The sequence below is a fragment of the Toxorhynchites rutilus genome, chromosome 3 (assembly GCF_029784135.1).
Source record: "Toxorhynchites rutilus septentrionalis strain SRP chromosome 3, ASM2978413v1, whole genome shotgun sequence".
Classification (NCBI taxonomy): Eukaryota; Metazoa; Arthropoda; class Insecta; order Diptera; family Culicidae; genus Toxorhynchites; species Toxorhynchites rutilus.
The window spans coordinates 192,373,405-192,392,611 of NC_073746.1; the positions used below are offsets into that span (position 1 = coordinate 192,373,405).

At 38.9% G+C, this 19,207-nt stretch overlaps 1 protein-coding gene across 5 annotated transcripts in view; it reads left to right on the plus strand.

The window, feature by feature from the left end:
• Positions 1-19,207, plus strand: part of LOC129778432 (neuronal acetylcholine receptor subunit alpha-7) — a 117,861-nt gene that overhangs the window by 94,909 nt on the left and 3,745 nt on the right. For all 5 annotated transcript variants that reach the window (XM_055785324.1, XM_055785321.1, XM_055785323.1 and 2 more), the window contains 3 exons: positions 10,788-10,897; positions 10,963-11,186; positions 11,246-11,416. In XM_055785324.1, the coding sequence (XP_055641299.1) occupies positions 10,788-10,897; positions 10,963-11,186; positions 11,246-11,416 (505 nt within the window). The remainder of the gene's footprint in view (positions 1-10,787; positions 10,898-10,962; positions 11,187-11,245; positions 11,417-19,207) is intronic.

Consider the following 19,207-nt stretch of genomic DNA (forward strand, 5'->3'; position numbering starts at 1 on the left):
TCTCTTAAGCGCATCGTGCATGCGCACACGGGGGAAAATCATGTACGATGGCACATGCTGTCCGGTTGCGGACATACACATAACAACCGTCGTCAGTACGCCCCTCTCAGCCGATGTTAAGGAACCTACTTGCTTCTTTCCCTTTTTAGCAGCATTTTTTAGCTTTTTCGGAGGAACCTGTAATTGTTAAATTTATGTTAAGTAAATTATGAGCAGGTATAAAAAAGCTGTCTAGCTTACGGTGCTTATTCCGGTTTCATCAGCGTTAAATATACGCGCCGGCGGAAACTGATGGCTGTCCAGCGTGCTCCGAAGAAGGTCGAAAAATGCTCCCACGGAAACCTTGTTAAAGCCCCATACACGATCTGCAGATGTGGCTTCCGGCTTCCGGAAGGAAAGGGTTTGATTCCGTCGAAGGAAACCATCAAGCCAGTTCCTACCGGCCATCTTCAGCTTGTGGTTGAATGGATGGGGAATACCGTTCCTCTCAGCTAACTCATACGCCAGTTTTTGTACGTCCTTCATAGTGATCCCATAGAATCGGGCCTCCAAATCCAGCAAGTGTTGAACCAGCTCCGTCTCTTGTTCGGCTGAGAAAACCGACTTTTTCGATCCCAGGCCTTTTTTCTTCTGTGGTGACACTATCCACCTAGCGAGCGTTATTCGTGGGATCTGGTACTTGATGGATGCTGCATTTACGGACATTCCACATCCAACAGCATGTTTTGCTGCTGCCATTTGTGTGTTTGTCCAACTCTGCCTTTCGGTTTTTCGTTTGTAGACCCGAGTCATCTGGAGAAGAATCTGTGATTAGACACACTGTTCATTTTACCCCCATCGTTCACTGTTCATTTTGCCCCCGCAGCAATTTATTTTTTCAAGGGCTTTTTGAAAACGGTTTTTGATGAAAATACTTAGGTACCTACGACTTCTTTCGATAGATCAACGACAATACGATGTGTGAACAAAACTGGATCAACCAATTGAACGGATATCAATTTTTCACCTCAAAAAAGCTTATTAATCACGAGCAGAAATTTACATCACAGCCAGTACTGAGCAGGTGATTTTGGTTTTGTTTACCTTTTTCACTTTTTGACAGTTCTTGATCGGTACAGGGTGGCTCAAAAGACTTGAAATACTTATAGGACAGGGTGGATAAGCATTTGGAAATAATTTCTACTGTTTTTTCGGTCATTTGACTACCTGTTCATTTTACCCCACCTGTTCATTTTACACGCAGTTCCCCTATATATTAAAATCAGTCGCCACAGATATTGTCGTATCGATCGTCTGATTTGAGCTGTCTATTTTCTGTATTCGTCTCCACTCAAGGAAGGTTTGTACGAAGAGAAAAAAATGAAATTCACGTTGACGCATTTATTTTCATGTTCATTTTTTTTTTTATTAAATCGTTTATTTTTACAGGCTCAGTTACATAAGTTTCAAGGAGCCAAACTCCTATCTGTATTGTTACAAGTATATATAATCATTTTTCATTAATTCTAGTGTTAATGAAGTAGAGAACCGATTACTCGCGGTTTGCTCGAGTTTAGAAAAAAAAAATAAGAAAAAGGATATAAGGATATGTTGACAATGTTCACACTCACATTCATCATACTCAATTCTTAAGCCTATCTTATATCTAATATGTATTTATATTTCACCTTATTCTATTGTTAGTAAGAAGGGATTTAATTTCTCGCGAAGGAAAAGGAAAAGGAAAATATAAGGATATAAGGACAATCACACACGAAGATCGATAACTTTTAAGAAGACATATATTTGGGACATGTAATCAAGGTCTAACCGAGCCAACACATCTCTCACCGGCACATTGGGCTGTCTTCCTCTGGCCCGAAGAGAGTTTTCTAAATTCGATCTGGCAACAAGATACACCTCGCACGACCAAACAACGTGTTCGATGTCGTGGTAACCTTGGCCACAAGCACAGATATTGCCATCGGCAAGATTAAAACGAAAGAGTAGCGCGTCTAACGAACAGTGATTGGACATGAGTCGAGAGAAGGTGCGAATAAAGTCCCGACTCAAGTCCAGACTTTTGAACCATGGTTTGAGGCTAACCTTAGGGATAATCGAATGAAGCCACCGACCCAATTCATCTTCGTTCCATTTACGTTGCCAGTTAGCGATGGTATTTTTACGGACTAAAGAATAAAATTCATGGAAGGCGATTTGACGCTGATAAATATCGCCTTCAATTGCACCTACCTTTGCCAATGAGTCAGCCCTCTCATTACCCGGAATTGATCAATGTGAAGGGACCCAGACAAAGGTAATGACATAACAGCGTCTGGTTAAAGCACTCAAAATTTCTCGTATTCTCTCAAGGAAGTACGGCGAGTGCTTTTCCGGCCTCACTGAACGGATAGCTTCGACAGAGCTAAGACTATCCGTTACAATGTAATAGTGTTCAACAGGTCGTGAGGCGACGCTGTCCAGCGCCCAGTGTATTGCTGCCAATTCAGCAATATACACTGAGCAAGGATTCTGAAGACTGTGGGAGGTGCTAAAAAATTCGTTGAACACTCCAAATCCTGTGGACTCATTCATAGAGGACCCATCAGTAAAGTACATATTATCACAATTGATATGCCCATATTTTGCATTGAAGATCGTAGGAACGATCCCCGATCGATGATAATCTGGAATTCCATGGATTTTCTCCTTCATGAACAGATCAAAATGTACAGAGGAATTGATGTAGTCAGGAAAACAAACACGGTTGGGAATATACGAAGAAGGATCAACCTGCATGGAGATGAATTCATGATATGAAGTCATGAATCCAGAATGAAAATTTAGCCCGATCAGCTGCTCAAAATTTCCGATCACCAATGGGTTCATAACCTTACACCGGAAGAAGAACCGAAGAGATAATAAATTGAAGCGATCTTTTAGTGGGAGTAGGCCTGCCAAAACCTCGAGACTCATGGTATGCGTTGAGAGCATACATCCCAACGCGATACGGAGACAAAGATACTGAATTCGCTCGAGTTTAATGAGGTGTGTTTTGGCAGCTGATTGAAAACAGAAACTGCCATACTCCATCATACATTATAATATCTTTCGATACAACATTATAATATCTTCTGGATGGGCTCCCCACCAGGTGCCGGTAATTGTACGGAGAAAGTTTATGCTTTGTTGGCATTTTTTACTCAGATACCTAATATGGGCCCCCCAAGTACATTTGGAGTCGAACCAGACCCCAAGATACTTGAATGACATAGCATGAGTGATTGGTTTACCCAAAAGTTGAAGCTTTGGTTTTGCTGGTCTATGCTTCCTAGAAAAAACCACCATCTCTGTTTTCTCCGTGGAGAATTCGATCCCTAGCCCAATGGCCCAGGTTGAAAAATTGTTCAAAGTATCTTGTAAGGGTTCTTGCAGGTCGAATTCTTTTGATCCTACGACAGACACTACTCCATCATTTGCAAGTTGTCTTAAGCTGCAATTTTGTGTAAGGCAATTGTCAATGTCGCTTACATAGAAGTTGTACAAAAGGGGGCTTAAACATGAGCCCTGAGGGAGGCCCATGTAAGAGACCCGACTTACTGCCGAATCTCCGTGAGAAGAATTCAAATGTTTCTCACAAAGCAAGTTATATAACATATTATTCAATAGAGGCGGTAGACCCCGAGAGTGTAATTTGTATGACAAAACCTCTATTGAAACAGAATCAAAGACCCCCTTTATGTCCAAGAATACTGAAGCCATTTGTTTTTTTTCGGCGTAAGCCATTTGAATTTCTGAAGAAAGCAACGCAAGACAATCATTCGTCCCCTTGCCCCTGCGGAACCCATATTGTGTATCTGAGAGTAAGCCATTCGTTTCAACCCAACGATCAAGGCGAAACAAGATCATTTTCTCCAACAATTTCCGTATACAAGACAGCATTGCTATTGGGCGGTACGAATTGAAGTCGGACGCGGGTTTTCCGGGTTTTTGAATAGCTATAATTCGCACTTGTCTCCAATCATCTGGAACAACATTATGCTCCAGAAACCGATTGAATAAATTCAATAAGCGATGTTTCACCACATCAGGGAGGTGTTTCAACAAGTTGAACTTAATTCTATCTGTTCCTGGAGCCGAATTGTTACAAGAAAGGAGAGCAAGAGAGAATTCTACCATCGAAAACTCGGAATCAAGATCGCACCTATCTTGTGGTATATCTCGAACAATTTTTTGCACAGGAACGAAATCGGGACAAACTTTCCGTGCAAATTTAAAAATCCATCGATGTGAATATTCTTCGCTTTCATTCGATGAAGAGCGATTTCTCATGTTTCGAGCCACTTTCCATAATTTTTTCATTGACGTTTCTCGTGACAAACCTCCCACGAAATTTCACCAATAAGCACGTTTTTCCCTTTGATCAAGTTTTTAAATTGATTTTCAAGGTCCAAATACGTTTGAAAATTCTCAATGGTTCCACGTTTTCGAAAAGCTTTAAATGCGTTCGATTTATCCTGATAAAGCTTGGAACATTGGCTATTCCACCATGGATTGGGAGGCCTTCGACGAATAGTGGAGCCTGGGATGGGTTTCGTTTGAGCGCGAACCGCGCACATGTTCAATTGGTTTGAAGCTAAAATGCCAATGGAGAAACTATTCACTCACCCTCCATATATACCTTCCTTGATTTTATCCATACAGAACACAAAATCCATCTCGTCCAGGGCACAGAGGGCAGTTTTCAGTATATCTTATTCCACTCCCGCATATTTCATTGTAAAACTAGCTGACCCGGCAAATTTCGTCCCGCCCAAAATTTATTATCAATACCTCCAAACATTCACGTTTTCTTACTTACGATCATGGGTCCAATCGCAGAACTGTTCATTGTTTCATCTTCTAATTGACCCTTTACAATTTACTTTTAATATAAATTTCCTAGGACTTCTACCAAAACTCGTCATTATAATATCAGATTATTTTCAGACACAATTCTCGATTAAGATTTTTCAATCACTTGCAAATAACATGTTTCTCCGTTACATCGAATATATGTTTGACACAGAAAATATGATAGAATGAAAATAGCTCTAAATCGGATAATTCCTTCTTCGAGTTTTGCTCTTATCAACACATTCGGCGATCCATTTTTATTTATATAGATAGAAGAAAATATAGGAATGCGTTTTATCAGTTTAAAATCCATTTCCACATTCGAACAAAAATCAATTTCGTTGGCGCAAACATCAAATGGACTAACAACGCTTGTCACCGGGGCTCTGCATAGTCATAGTCAACTGAGGATAATCAGCTGACTATCTGACTAACTATATCCGTATTCACTTAGTAATGACTTTTGGCTTCTTCACGCAGTTTCACCGCCAAATCGACTAAACAGTCAGTCGGGCGTTTAGTCGCTACCTTCCTCTACCGACTCGACTATATCATTTCATTCTTTCCAGTCAAATTGTCCTCATTGCATTTTGAAGTGACTTCCTCCAAAACGAATTTGTTCCTCTCTTTCTCTCTCCCATGCACGTGTGAATGCATCGATGTTTGAGTTCAACGTGGTTTGACATACACTACAGGTGAGCTAGATTCTTTTGTATCGTACATGAAAATTACTCACACGTATAAAATAGCGCACAGTGTGTGTGCGCTATTTTGCTCTCCATTTACTAATACTAACGCGAGGACCTTTATAGCATACTTGATAAATGTCTAAGTTCGTTGGTTTGAGTTCACGATGGGTGGACAATAAACCGTCCATTGATGGGGTAACTACTTTTTTGCATCAGAAATCAAGTTTTCGTTCCCCTTTATATGGACGTAAACTATGATTGCGTACGCGGGTATAAAATTAGTGTCAGGGGAAATGGAAGTGTGGATTGAAGTCAGTTGAATGAAAAGGAAGATTTGTATTCATTAGTCGAGTCAGTTAAAATAACCACTGACTAGACTAGTTCACCAGTCATCCTCGCTAGTCAACGCTAGTCAATTCATTTTCTAGTCAAGTCACTTTTTGTTGTTGGCAACTGCTGAAGCAGTTCTAGTCCAAGCGAAGCTACTGAGAGTAGAGTCGGTCCTCAGTTTTCATCTTCGAAGATTTCGGACCCAGCTTGTCACTGTGTAATTATAGAACATATGGGAATTGAATTAACCGATTTTTTTCCATTCCCATTCAGAGTTTTCCTCCTTTCAAGAGGAGGGAGGGGTGTCATACCATAATACAAACATTTCTTGTACCCAAAAACCCTCACATCACAAATTTGGTTCCGTTTGCTTGATTGATTCTCGAGTTATGCGAGTGTCAAACCACCAGAAATCCATTTATATATATATATATATATATATATATATATATATATATATATATATATATATATATATATAACGATGAATCACCATGTTTCTGGTGCCATCACTCGATTGTACCTTTGATGTAGTGACCGAACAGTACCCTAATAATATAATAATAAATAAAAATAAATCGGTCCTCTTCGGGCACAATATTAAGAAAAGGATTAATAATGTATTTTTTCAAACATATCCAAAATCAGTGCAAAACAAATAGCCTAACGTAATCTTATGTCAAATTTGCGGTTGTCTTGGACACAACGCTACTGATTTTTTTTGTCCTGCAAATAATTTGCCAGATTATAAGCATTCTTGGGGACTTTGTGACAAAAACGAATTTGAGCTTGCTAGGGACATCACCGTATACAAATTTTGTCCGGGAAGCCGGGATTCTGTCCAGGATGCACCCTTCGGACTTCGTAAGGGCCTCATTATACAACTTCCATATAACTCTTTTGGTCATTAGATTCTGCTTCAGTGTCCAATTTGGTTGCTTACTGGCCCGAAAAGATCGATATCTTTCTCGCAAACGATTCCTTCTGACGGTTCTTTGGCTGGCATTGAATTCCTCATAATCCGACAACCCTGGGTTTGCCCTAATAGTCAAATGCAGCTTCCGATCCTTAGTTCCAATATGACGCTCGCTATAACCCTGCCGATCGATAATATGCCGTTCACGGACATGTTTGAGAACGCTGCACATAGTCGATTTGGCCAATTTTAACTACTTCGCACTTTTCAGAACCAGACCATTTTTCTTTTCAGAACCAGACCACGGATTTTTTGAAGTGGGTGTCCAAAATTATTTAACAAAATGAATCGTGACGAACTTTTCAGCACTGAAAAAGGAAATATTTCAAAACAAACTGATGCCAAAACATCCGACCACAAGGAGCGTTGCAGTAAAATAAACAGTGCGTCCAGATATTAAATTACTCGAGCTTTATGCTGACTGCAGTTTGTCGAGAAATGTTAAAAAAGGATGAGAAGATAAGAACTACTAGAACTGTTTACATCACCATCTAATATTTGCGAGAGGAGCTTAAGCTAAGGTCCTAATATTTTATAATTGCATCGAATAATGAAATCTTGGAAAGTCCCGTGCGAAAATTGGACACTAAACATTGAATCAGTTTTATATTGCTAAAAATTATGTACAAGAATTGGCATTTCATTACAGGATTAACTATTCTGGTATCACAGACTGTGTTTTCATTATTGGTGGGTCATGTCATTACGAAAACCAGTGAGGCAGTGCCATTGTTAGGTAGTTTTTTTTTTCAATTAAACATGTGTAATTTTTAGACACAACTTAAACAAGACCGTTATTTAGTACTGCAACAATAATTCTATGCGAATAAAGCAAAATTAAAAAAGAAGCTTTTAAGTAATGAAAAAGTAATGAATCAATATTCAGCAGAGACTCGTAAGAGAAACTTTAATATATGATAAAAGGTTACCCTTTCAATAAATTATAAAATGGCATAGTCAGATTTATACAATATATTGCATGAATAAAAAGGATACTGGGCTTAATTTGATATATTTAGATTTATGTATTTTATGCAAATTTAAGAAAAAAAACAAAGCACACGTAATTTTCATCTACAGATTTGTTTCGTTGAATATCTAAAAATAAATGTACAATGTAAAAACTTCTATGGACTAATAGTTATTTACGCATAATAAACTATATGTGCTGCTCGTGGTATTTAGTACACTCACCTATTAGATTGTAAGATAACAAAATGGAATACTCCCAACGAGAATACAATTTTAAATAAAGCTTCGTTATTATGCAATCAACATAAATTAATATTCATATATTTTATAAATGAATTTTGATCAAAACTTCAACTGAAAAATATTTACATCAAATGAATTTGGTGCACTAGAATTCATTTGAGTTATTCTTCAATTTTTCACCAAGCTTCCGCCACTGTAGACTTGAAACATAACTGTAAACCGACGCTGGCGCGGTGACATAATTTTCTCGGAAATTTTCTGTATGTACTTCCTCTACTACTCCTGCAAATTAATTCAATGTTGGAACAATTCTGGAAAAGCATATAATTGCAGTATTAACTGAGAATTAAAACTTTCAACACAAGTTAGTTTCTACAACAACATACGAGGGCAGCCCTAAAAACTAAAATTTTGGAAAAGTGGCTATTTATTTCCCAACATAGTCTCCTTTTAACTTGATACACTTGACCCTACGATGCACCAACTTCTATAATCCATCTAAAAATACGTTTTCTCGAGGTCTGCAAAGTAGGCCTCCGTGGTGGCGATGACCTCCTCATTCGACTCATTTTTCTACCCGGCGAGTGACTTTTTCAAGTTTGGAAACAAAAAAAGTCGCACGGGGCCAAATCTGGAGAATACGGTGGATGGGGCTGCAGTTCGTAGTGCAATTCGACCAATTTGGCCTTGGCGACGGCGGAATTTCCATTTTTCCCACTTTTCTAAAATCCGCGGGCACGCCCACTTCCACAACTACGAGTCTGATTCGGCTGAAATTTTGACAGTAGCCGTTTACGAGAATGTACTACACGATAAGTAATCTCTCTTGCGATACTGACACCATCGGGCGATGAGGCTAAGTACTTACCGGACCGCCCTCGTATGTTGAACATCTTACTACTTCTAGATAAGGAATTGATTGTTCCTAGAGTATAATAGTGAAGATATTGCTTATGGTAGAGTGACGAATAAAGAGGCCTATGTCGGTTCCCCAAGTATACCCATTTGGCATTTGGCGTACGTTCAGCCTTGTGTTGTCGGGCACAATGGATTCATATGGTCGGAAACAAGTCAAATCGATAAAGTAAATAAGCTCATGTCAGTTACCTTCATTGTTGCACTAAACGTCTCGTTGGTTCTCGTGTTGGCTTTTCCCACTTCAGGAAGGAATTTTGGAAGGAATTCTGACATTCCTGTCTTTCCGTCTTTCCGAGAGAAAAAATACAAAAATTATCTGTATGAAGCGCGATGAATGATTTCAGATATTCATCTTTATTCTGGAATCCGATCGAATATACGCCCACTAATGCGGATACAGATAATACTCTTAACATTTTATCATTAGTCCACATATCTATCGACATTGCAAATTTTTTTTCTCTTCTATTAAGGTGATTTACGGAGTTAAGTGACACGTTGGTCACAATCTATTTCGTGGTTCGTAAAAGTATGACAGGACTGTCGAACTTGTATGATTTGTCCAGTTTCATGTTTATCATTTTCAATATGAATCGTGTAATAACCAAAACAACATGTATGGGTGTGTGGCTTTTTAATGTTTTCTACAATAAACATAATTCTGCTGTGATGATGTTTACGTGTTCCTCAAGTCAGATTAGAGAAATGTAGTACTCCTTAAGGGTTATTTTATTGTTGTTCGGACGATAAATCGAAATTGAAAGGATAAAAACGTTGCTATGGATTATTCTATAGGTATTCTACAATGTTACACCTGACTTATCCGGTCGTCAAAAGGTGCTATTCGATGCTTTAAATGGTAAACCGAAGACGACTGTAGACCAACAGATAGCGGTAGCGGTCTCGACTATGAATATCGGAAAACAACATTGGTTGGTTTGTTGTTACAAAGCTAGACGGCACTAGGCATAGAAGTGCATAACAAGCAAATAATTGAATTAAACGGTGTGGTTCTAGAAAATATAAGGTGCTACGAAGGAGGAGAAAAAAACATTTTACCTTTATACTGAACATGAACCAAGATACTTGGTGAAGTATTGTGAACAAGACCAAGTCATCAACGACGCATTTCTCCGTTATGTAAGTAACAACATCTTAAGAAGTATGATTTGACCACTCCATTCCACTTCGTTCTGATCGATGGAATGAATTTAATGTTCTTAACATTTTATTACCACAGCTTTTTTCGGAAAACATGTGGCTGTTGAAGCAGCAACAACGAAGTGTTATATGTATATATCAAATTGTAGTTCATATAAATATTGATAAATATATTTTATTTAAAACCCAATAATAACATTTGTTCAAAATATATATTATATATATATATATATATATATATATATATATATATATATATATATAATAAATGCAAACATCTTAATATCACTGAGATCTTTTGTAGTAAAACGTGTATTATACTGAATGCTCCCTTCATTGGATTGGAACCCCTCTTTCTACTTAGTATTCACTTTTTCGGTAAATGTTTCGTTCTAATTACTTTTAATTACACTCGCTTTTTAATGTACTGAAAATATCAAGCACGTTCTTGCTATTGCTTGAGGATTAGTCAGCTTAGCGACACATTCATGTTGTGAGATAAATATTGCATTGAACATTGTGTCAGTAGAGTAGTTTAAGCATTAAATACGAATACTACTTGCATGATGCACAGAACAGTCATCAGTTGGAATTATCAACCACAACATGTAACATAATTTCAGGTACATATTTCAATTGCATTATGTTCATGGTCGCTTCATCTGTGGTACTCACAGTTGTGGTTCTGAATTATCATCATCGAACGGCTGACATACATGAAATGCCTCCATGGGTATTAGAACGAATATATCGTATTATGAACCAATATGTCAAGTGATTGATCCTTCCTCGTTCTAGATTAAATCTGTATTCCTTCAGTGGCTGCCTTGGATTTTACGTATGGGACGTCCCGGTAAAAAAATTACACGTAAAACCATAATATTAACGAATCGAATGAAAGAACTCGAATTGAAGGAAAGATCATCGAAATCATTGTTAGCGAATGTGTTGGATATAGAAGATGATTTCAGGCATACGAGTGGGGGAATCACTGGTTCAACGACGGCGATAAGTACATCTGGGTATGCGAAAAACACGTCAAGTGAGTAAACTACGGTTTAAAACTCCCTCCATTCTGTAGTTTTTCCAGACCTACCACAGTGGAAGAGCACCATTCCATATCTGGATGCTCGCATAAGGATTTGCATTACATTCTGAAAGAATTGCAATTCATAACAAATCGTATGAGGAAAGCAGACGAAGAAGCGGAATTGATCAGTGACTGGAAATTTGCCGCAATGGTTGTAGACAGGTAGGAACAGAACGATCTTTATTTATTTTGATACATATGCTCAACATATATTACTTGGGTCTCACTACTATTTCAATAGAATCATCGGGATAATGTTTCAGTGCTAGAAAGGTTAGGCTATTTAAAAAATCGCACTAAGAAACAGTAACTCACATATGGAACTGTATATCGTTGATGTGCTCTGTTGCGTTTCAAACATGATTTTGATGGAAGCTTTGAAAGTAGTATATGCATTATGATTACAGAATGTTAGTTTCAAATCAAAACTTTATATCAAATCTTAATAATCTAATAACAAACTTATAAGTTTCCGTTTTTTTGCACGAAAGACACATTTATTTGAATAATAACACGAATTGATACATTATTTAAAGTATTGAGCATCGCTAGCCTATACGTTTTCCCATCTTTTCGGCAATTTACGGATTCCGGGTATTGTCATGAAGGGATATTTTCAACTCGTGTCTGGTCTAGGATTGGGCGATCTTTATAAAAAGATCGATCTTGTCGAATCGATTTTCCAAACGGTGTAGGGATCAATCCACTGATTAATCGGTACCAAAGAATCGTTCTTTGAAAAAATTAATACTTTGTTTCAATTTATCTACCTATTCTATATGAGTGTCGTCCAAAAAATTCATCATTCATCATTTTTCAGGTCATTCATCTTGTGAAAAAAAACGTTGAGGCGATCTGGCGTAGTGGTAACATCTATACCTCTCACGCAAAGGTCACGAATTCAATTCTCACTCCCGACATTCTTCCAAAAATGGGAGTAAAAAGTGACGAACAAAAGCGTTGAAAGTCACTAAAATAGAGATAAACAAAATCTTGTGAAAAAGCATTATTAGAAATTCAACAACTGGTCCCATAAATCTCCCATAAAAGCCAATAGTGCCATCGTCTGTAGTTTAGTCGAAACCGATTCTTAATTTTTCCACCAGTTCTAAAAACAGACTTTCCCTTGGAATTGATGTCAACATCTAGTTCAGTAATCTTATGAACCACTGGATACAATTTTTATTTTTATTTATTGCTTTAAATCATTTGACTCACACTTGTTCTAAATGGGTTTCTTAAAGCTAAATCGAATACAATGGTCAAACAGTATAAAGACAATACATAATTATTCATCTACGAGTGAGTCGTCTTTAAAAGGTGTCCGAAGAGATATTGGTCAAATAGGTCGAACACATCGTTGAAATGGACCGACATATAACGAACAGGATTGTGCAACGCATAGTTCACACCGCGTCCTTCAAGGTACAAGAAGTTTCTAACACGAAGAATACGTTCAGGCGCATACATATTAATTTGGGCAAACAGTGCTGGGCAGTCGGTTCCTCCGGTCAAAAGTTTGGCGATAAACATAGCTTGAGCATTGAAACGTCTTCTTTCCAGCGTCTCCAGTCCCAAAAGTTGACAACGCTCCTCGTACGGTGGCAAGTTTTGTGGATCCCATCACGGAAGATTCCGGAGAGCATGTCGTACAAATTTCCGCTGAATAGGCTCAATCCTAGAAATCCAGCTAGCTTGAAATGGGCACCACCGACAACGCTGAACTCCAGTTCAGATCGAACTATTGAGCAGTATAGAGTTCGCAGACAGTGTGGATCACGGGATTCGCTCGTAATTTTGAGGATGAATCCCAATTGCCGGTTGACTTTAGCGATAATTTCGTTGAAATGCAGTCGAATATCAAGGGTCACTCCAAGGTCGCGGATGTGGATCACTCGCGACAGGACTTCTGATGATGATGATGATGAACCACCTCTACAAAAGGGCCAGAGATGGGGTAGCTGAAAACAATAGGCTTGAGCTTCCGATGAAATGAAATAGCTCTGCATTTCGAGATGCTGAGCGACATCATATTTCTCAAACACAGTTCTTCAAAACGTTCGACCATATCCTGAAACCTCTGACAATCTAGTGCGTTCCTGATTATCATATAGATTTTCACGACATCCAGTTGGAAGTAGCGAGGACAATTCGTTGATGAATAGTGAGAACAATGGGCCTAGGACCTTTGTAGGAAGAAACGTTTGTCTCCTTTCTTGTGTACTGGAAAAAACTGACAGCTTCCATAGCGAAGGAAACATACCCTGCTGTAGAGAAGTTTTGAACACACATTTTTTTCAGTACACAAAGAGGAATACCATCCGGGCCGGGATTCAAACAATACTTTAGTTTGCGGATCACATCTTTCGCAACATTACTGGTAACTCGAAAGATGTCGAGATTCAATAAGTTGGTTTGATTGTCCCTAACGGCAGCACAATTTGCATTTCGTAGGAAGAACGGCAATTGAACGCTTAATGTGAGCAGCGAAGAGATTGCATTTCTCGAGTGCAGTGTTAGCAGAGTGGTTCTCTATAAACATGTTTACGGACAAGCCTGTTTCCATTCTCTTGGAGTTGACAAAAGGACCAGAAAAGCTTGATCCTACGGAAATTTCCCTGCATACGCCTCGTATACTGCTTAATAGAAAGCGATTGTTCAAACGGTATTCGTTGCTTGTCCGGTTCAGCTCTTGTTTTGCAAACGGACAGCGCAGCCTATAGAAACGTAGGAGAGCAGAGGATCGCAATCTCTTCAGTTCTCGCAGACGTCTATTGCCCCAGACTGATTTCTGAGCAGTCCTCCGCGCAGGTACGCAATCAGCGATGATGCGAATTACGACATCAGTAAACCTGGCAGCTTCAGCATCCATATCCTCGATGGTCTTCAGAAATTCCCAGTCGACTTGAGCAGTGGCTTGATGTAATGTAGCGAAATCAGCTTTCTGTAAATAGAGGCACATCTTCAAATCCAGTTGGCGACGGTAGATTGACGTCAACCTCTAGTACTGGATGATCGGTGTCGAGCGGGATAACTGGATCGGCGGGCTCGGTGATCGAGCACCTTGATGAAGCTGCATCATTTACTAGCACTAGATCGTGGTGCACCTGTGACCGAGTGGTTAGCGACTCACATTATCATGCCGGGTGTTCGGGTTCGATTCCCGTTCTGGCCGGGGGATTTTTCGCCAAAGAAATTTCCTCCGACTTGCATTGTGGTCACGCGTATTCTAGAGCTCGCCCCTCGGAATACATTCAAGGCGTGTTATTTGGCTTAAGAATTTTCAACTACGTATTAATAAATGACGCTAGTTAATGCACACGTTGAGACGACAAAAGTTCCACAGGGAACGTCAACGCCATTCAAGAAGAAGAAGAAGATCGAGCAAGCGGCTAATCCTGTTCAACACTAAATTGATCTGCGCTGCGGAAACTGAATCCATCGAGTGAGGCCGAGGAAGCAGTCGAAAACCATTATCGTGAGCAGTCAATAGAAGGTGGAGCATTCGACAGGATGTTCCGCACTAAACCAGACTGATTATAGTCACCGAACACAAACGTAACATCCTGTTCTTCAAGCTGAGAAATGATGGCTCCAGTGGAATCAATATGCTAAGAACTTCCACAAGCATGCTGCACTACAGCTGCACTTTTCGTCCAATGGAAACATAAAAATCAAAACATCTCGCAAATGGTGCCTATTTGCAACGAACTCGACGTTTTCAACGCAGAAAAAAAAATTATTTGTTTTTCAATACTCAAAAACGAGTATTTGACACAAACAATATTTGGTTGACAGATGTCGACACTTCACGATTCATCAAAAATCGTCAGCTGTTATTGTCAGTTGTTTGTTGAGCCCAGGTAGATAAATTTGCCGACCACCTCGAACTTGACGCCGTCGATTACACTACTACACTCAGCCCCTCCTGCTTTTTTTAGTCTTAGACGCATTGGTACCAATCCCAATGAATCCTAAATCGTATTTCAGTCGGGTATACAAGTCCGCAACCATCGAATGTGTTCCTCCAGCTCCACATTGAGCAATTACTGCCATCTTTTCATGTCAGCTTTACTTTCATACTCAAGGACCTGCCTGCGCGCTGTCCAAGTGTTCCTCGTAGTTCTGCCTCCACCTTTCGATCACCTAGCGTTTGTTCAACAAGATGTCGCCTTCTTTGTTTCTCCTATATATTTCTTGCCCAAAGCTTTTTGCGTGGCGTATAGTTTATTGAAAAACTTCCGAGATTCTCAAGAGCGCTGAAGCAGGTCCATCCCTTCATACTCTTTCTATTCCAGACGGTATCCAGCGCTGAGCTTTGTCTGATGTCATTGACGACTGAAGTTTAGGACGCAGTTTGATTATTAACAGATAGTGGTTTGAATCGATGTCAGCGCCACGATAGGCTATCCCCTCGATTCGTAGTTTGGGCCCCCTTCCCTGTCAGCATGCGATTAAGTCCCGAATCTTCACTACCGTATCCCAATCGTCACCCCGATGAAGTAGGCATAAAAATAGAGATGCTAGTGGACTTCAGAAGGGATCTATTGCACGACTGCAGGTACACGAGGTATCGCTGGAACGATTTATCAAGTCAATCAACAGGGGTTTTTTGGAACTCTCTCGAGCCTCCGTTCGAGATGATGTGCTTTCAAAGATTGGTCCACATTCTAGTAGGGAAAAAGTACTTGATAGCATTTTTCTACCACTACAGCACTTGTTCGCTAACAGAACTGGAAGGGCAACCTAGTTTCCGAATTCCACTCGCTTCCACTTAACTGGGCTGACATGTCAAATAGCAATAAGACAAAGGGGAACATCGATGCATTGTTTGATTGGCACTGAAAAAAAATCGTGCGCTTGAGAACGTTTCAATTTGATCTGTACATTGTAACGTTCCTCATTGAACTTTCTCAGCATTAAACATCGTGAAATTGACACAAAAGGTTTCCACTAAAACTTCGAAATAATGTCAATTTTTATAACTTCTGAATGAATATGACGTATATTATTGATCACAACTGCTTTTTAACTGAGTTGCAGCCCAGTGGACGCAAGTCCCAGTTAAAGAGCAGTCCAGTTAAATAACACCCAGATAGTGAACGACTACTGTATTTGTGATAGTGATACTGTATTTGTGATCCTGTGATGTTTGTGTCACAGTTCTAGTTTAACCCTGAAGGTTGAATCTTCAAGTGTAATAGGAGAGTTAAACGGCTACTGATATATAATATATTCGTCAAATATATACCGGGAATTAGTATTTTCCAAAGATAACGCTTTATTTATTATCTGAATTTATATTATCGCCTTCAAAATAGGTCCCTTCTGAAACAATACAATTTTCACAAAAAAAAAATCCAGATGTCGAAACGTTTTTTTTAGCCTTCAGTTCACACAGCGAATTCGTTTTTATGTCTACAATACTGTCAAAATGTGTTCCACGAAACGATAATTTGAGTTTTTGAGAAAGGAAAAAGTCACATGGGCCATATCTGGGAGTATGGTGCTTGTTCACATTCGTGCCATTTTTGTTTAAAAGTTCATTCACAGTACTGAACATTATCGTGGTGCAAAATACCAAATGTATTTTGCAACATTTTCAATGTTCCATATCAAAAATCCCCGAGCACAAAACACAAACCAAATGACAGATCGCGCTCAAAATTTACATTAGGACCAGCGACACGAACTAAAAAAAGGCAGATCTATGGAACAAGGTTCGCCCATTCGCTAATCATATTTAACTCGAAACAATCGTCGAATTCGCGAAAATTTAAAGAAGGCAGGCTCTCTTAACCATTTAGCTATAAATTTCACAACACACAACATTTACAAAAATTCCCCATTTCAATATAAAATCATAATCAAAAACAATTTCAGTTCAATATGACGTAATACTGTGTTGCATAGAATACATTTTCGAAACAGAAAAGTAAATTTTCATTCATTATTTTTTATTTAAGAAATGTGTTAATGTCATCCTGTAAATTCACGGCTGTTAAGTGGTTTTCACATTTTGACCCACCTGGCAGTATGTTAAGCGCTTTGATTTACACCAGCTTGAGAGTTTGGTCGTTCTCGCGAGTGACAGTGGTCTCAAAAATTGCATTTGCGACCCGGACATGTTTGACGCTGTCAAATGCTGTGTATTAGTATATGGATGCCCTAAAGATGGAGCAAGGCGCCTCTATATATACCATGTGAAACAATCATATGAAATATGCACTTTCAGCCATATTGGAATTGCTGTCGGTATTGTTTACAAACAGCTGCCGGCGACTCTCTACAAACTGCCACAACGCTTATTGGAACGATATCTACTATGTTCGGCTTTCGCGAATTTATGTGAAAAAGAAGAGATGATTTTGTAGAATTTTATTCTCATTCAGTTCATCCACTACTCTCGCATGTGAAAATGCAAAATGGCGTATCCTAGCAATAACAAAACAAACAACCCCCGCTCCACAAACCGTAATCCCCTTCTCATTGAAGTGATGATGTTGCTTCACCTGTTATACATTTATAGAAGTGCCTTGGGGTGAAGAAGACAGAAAAAAACCCAGGGACGGTAAATAAGAAATTTTGTTTAACACAGTTAGGCCGAGGACATAGTGAATGCGATGCGATGCGTTCGCGCAAGTGGTGGTTGCCAGACGAATTTCATTAATATCTTCACAACCGAACTCATCGAACGAAAATAAAGATTAAGTTGTGAAATTATTATTTTCGTTTGGTTCGATGAATTATATAACTTTATTCTAATTTACATAATGCATATAATTAAAACGTTACGTTAAGGGATTTCCATTTACCATGTTCACAAATAAGAACGATCTCACAATTCAACTGTTTACAAAATGAAGACTTTTATCTGGCATCCTTGTGCTAGGTTGTTTAGTTGTTTAGAATGGAGTGGAATGAAACATCAAAAAACGCGCGATCTAAAGCGATCAGTATGTCATAGCACACGATGAGCTTCAATTAATCGCATCGCATCGCATCGCACCGCACCGCGTTTACTATGTGCTCGACCTTACGATACGATCTATACCAGGGGTGGCCAAACTTTAAGCCATTACGGGCGACTATTTATTCAAATGTTAGGCGGCGGTCTACCAACGTTGACTGTATCAAAAAGGCATTAGAAAAAGAACGTAGTACTACAGAATAAAACAAAGTTTTAACACTCCTGTACTCGCGCGTAAAATCATAACCCGTATACTCGAGCACGCTTGCGCTTGTCTCTGTGCTTGTCTCTGTTTCATTCAGTTTGTTTCATTCATTCAGTTTCACCAGTCTTTTAATTCAGCCTCCTCAAAACAAAATTTGGTCTGTCTATGAGACTGTATGGTCGAGTATAGGTGGGTTAACACGTTACGCCCCGAATTTGTATTGATGTGCTTTCCATTTTATTCGCATCACATAGCAATATCTGTATAGGTCCCAGCTCCCAAAGATACTTATTGCATGAATAGAAAATAGTCTGAAATTCTAGTTGGTCAGTTAGCGCTTTCCTACTAAAAAGCTCAACGTCCGCCCCTGGGGACCGACGTAGGGCTCAACGTGTTAATTAAAGGAAAAACATGGGTCACACTGATCAATATTCAATGATAAATTATTCTATAAAATAAAAATAATTATCGGCTACTAAATAATTGATAAGTAATACTTTATTTTCTGTAATGTCTCATCAATCAATATCGTTGATTTTTTTAAGAAAATTGTCATTTATGAACATACAAATCATTTATATTCCATAAAAATTCACTCAAGATGATAATTGTATTCCTCAATTACCTAGAGGTATAAGAACCCTCTATCGGAAATATTGGAGTCTACTATGTAAATTCAATCGAACGGTCGATTCGATCTATATAACTATCACACCGACCAAACTTTCGTGTTTTGTGAATCAATAAAATCTTATTGAATCGAGTTCTTTCTCGAATA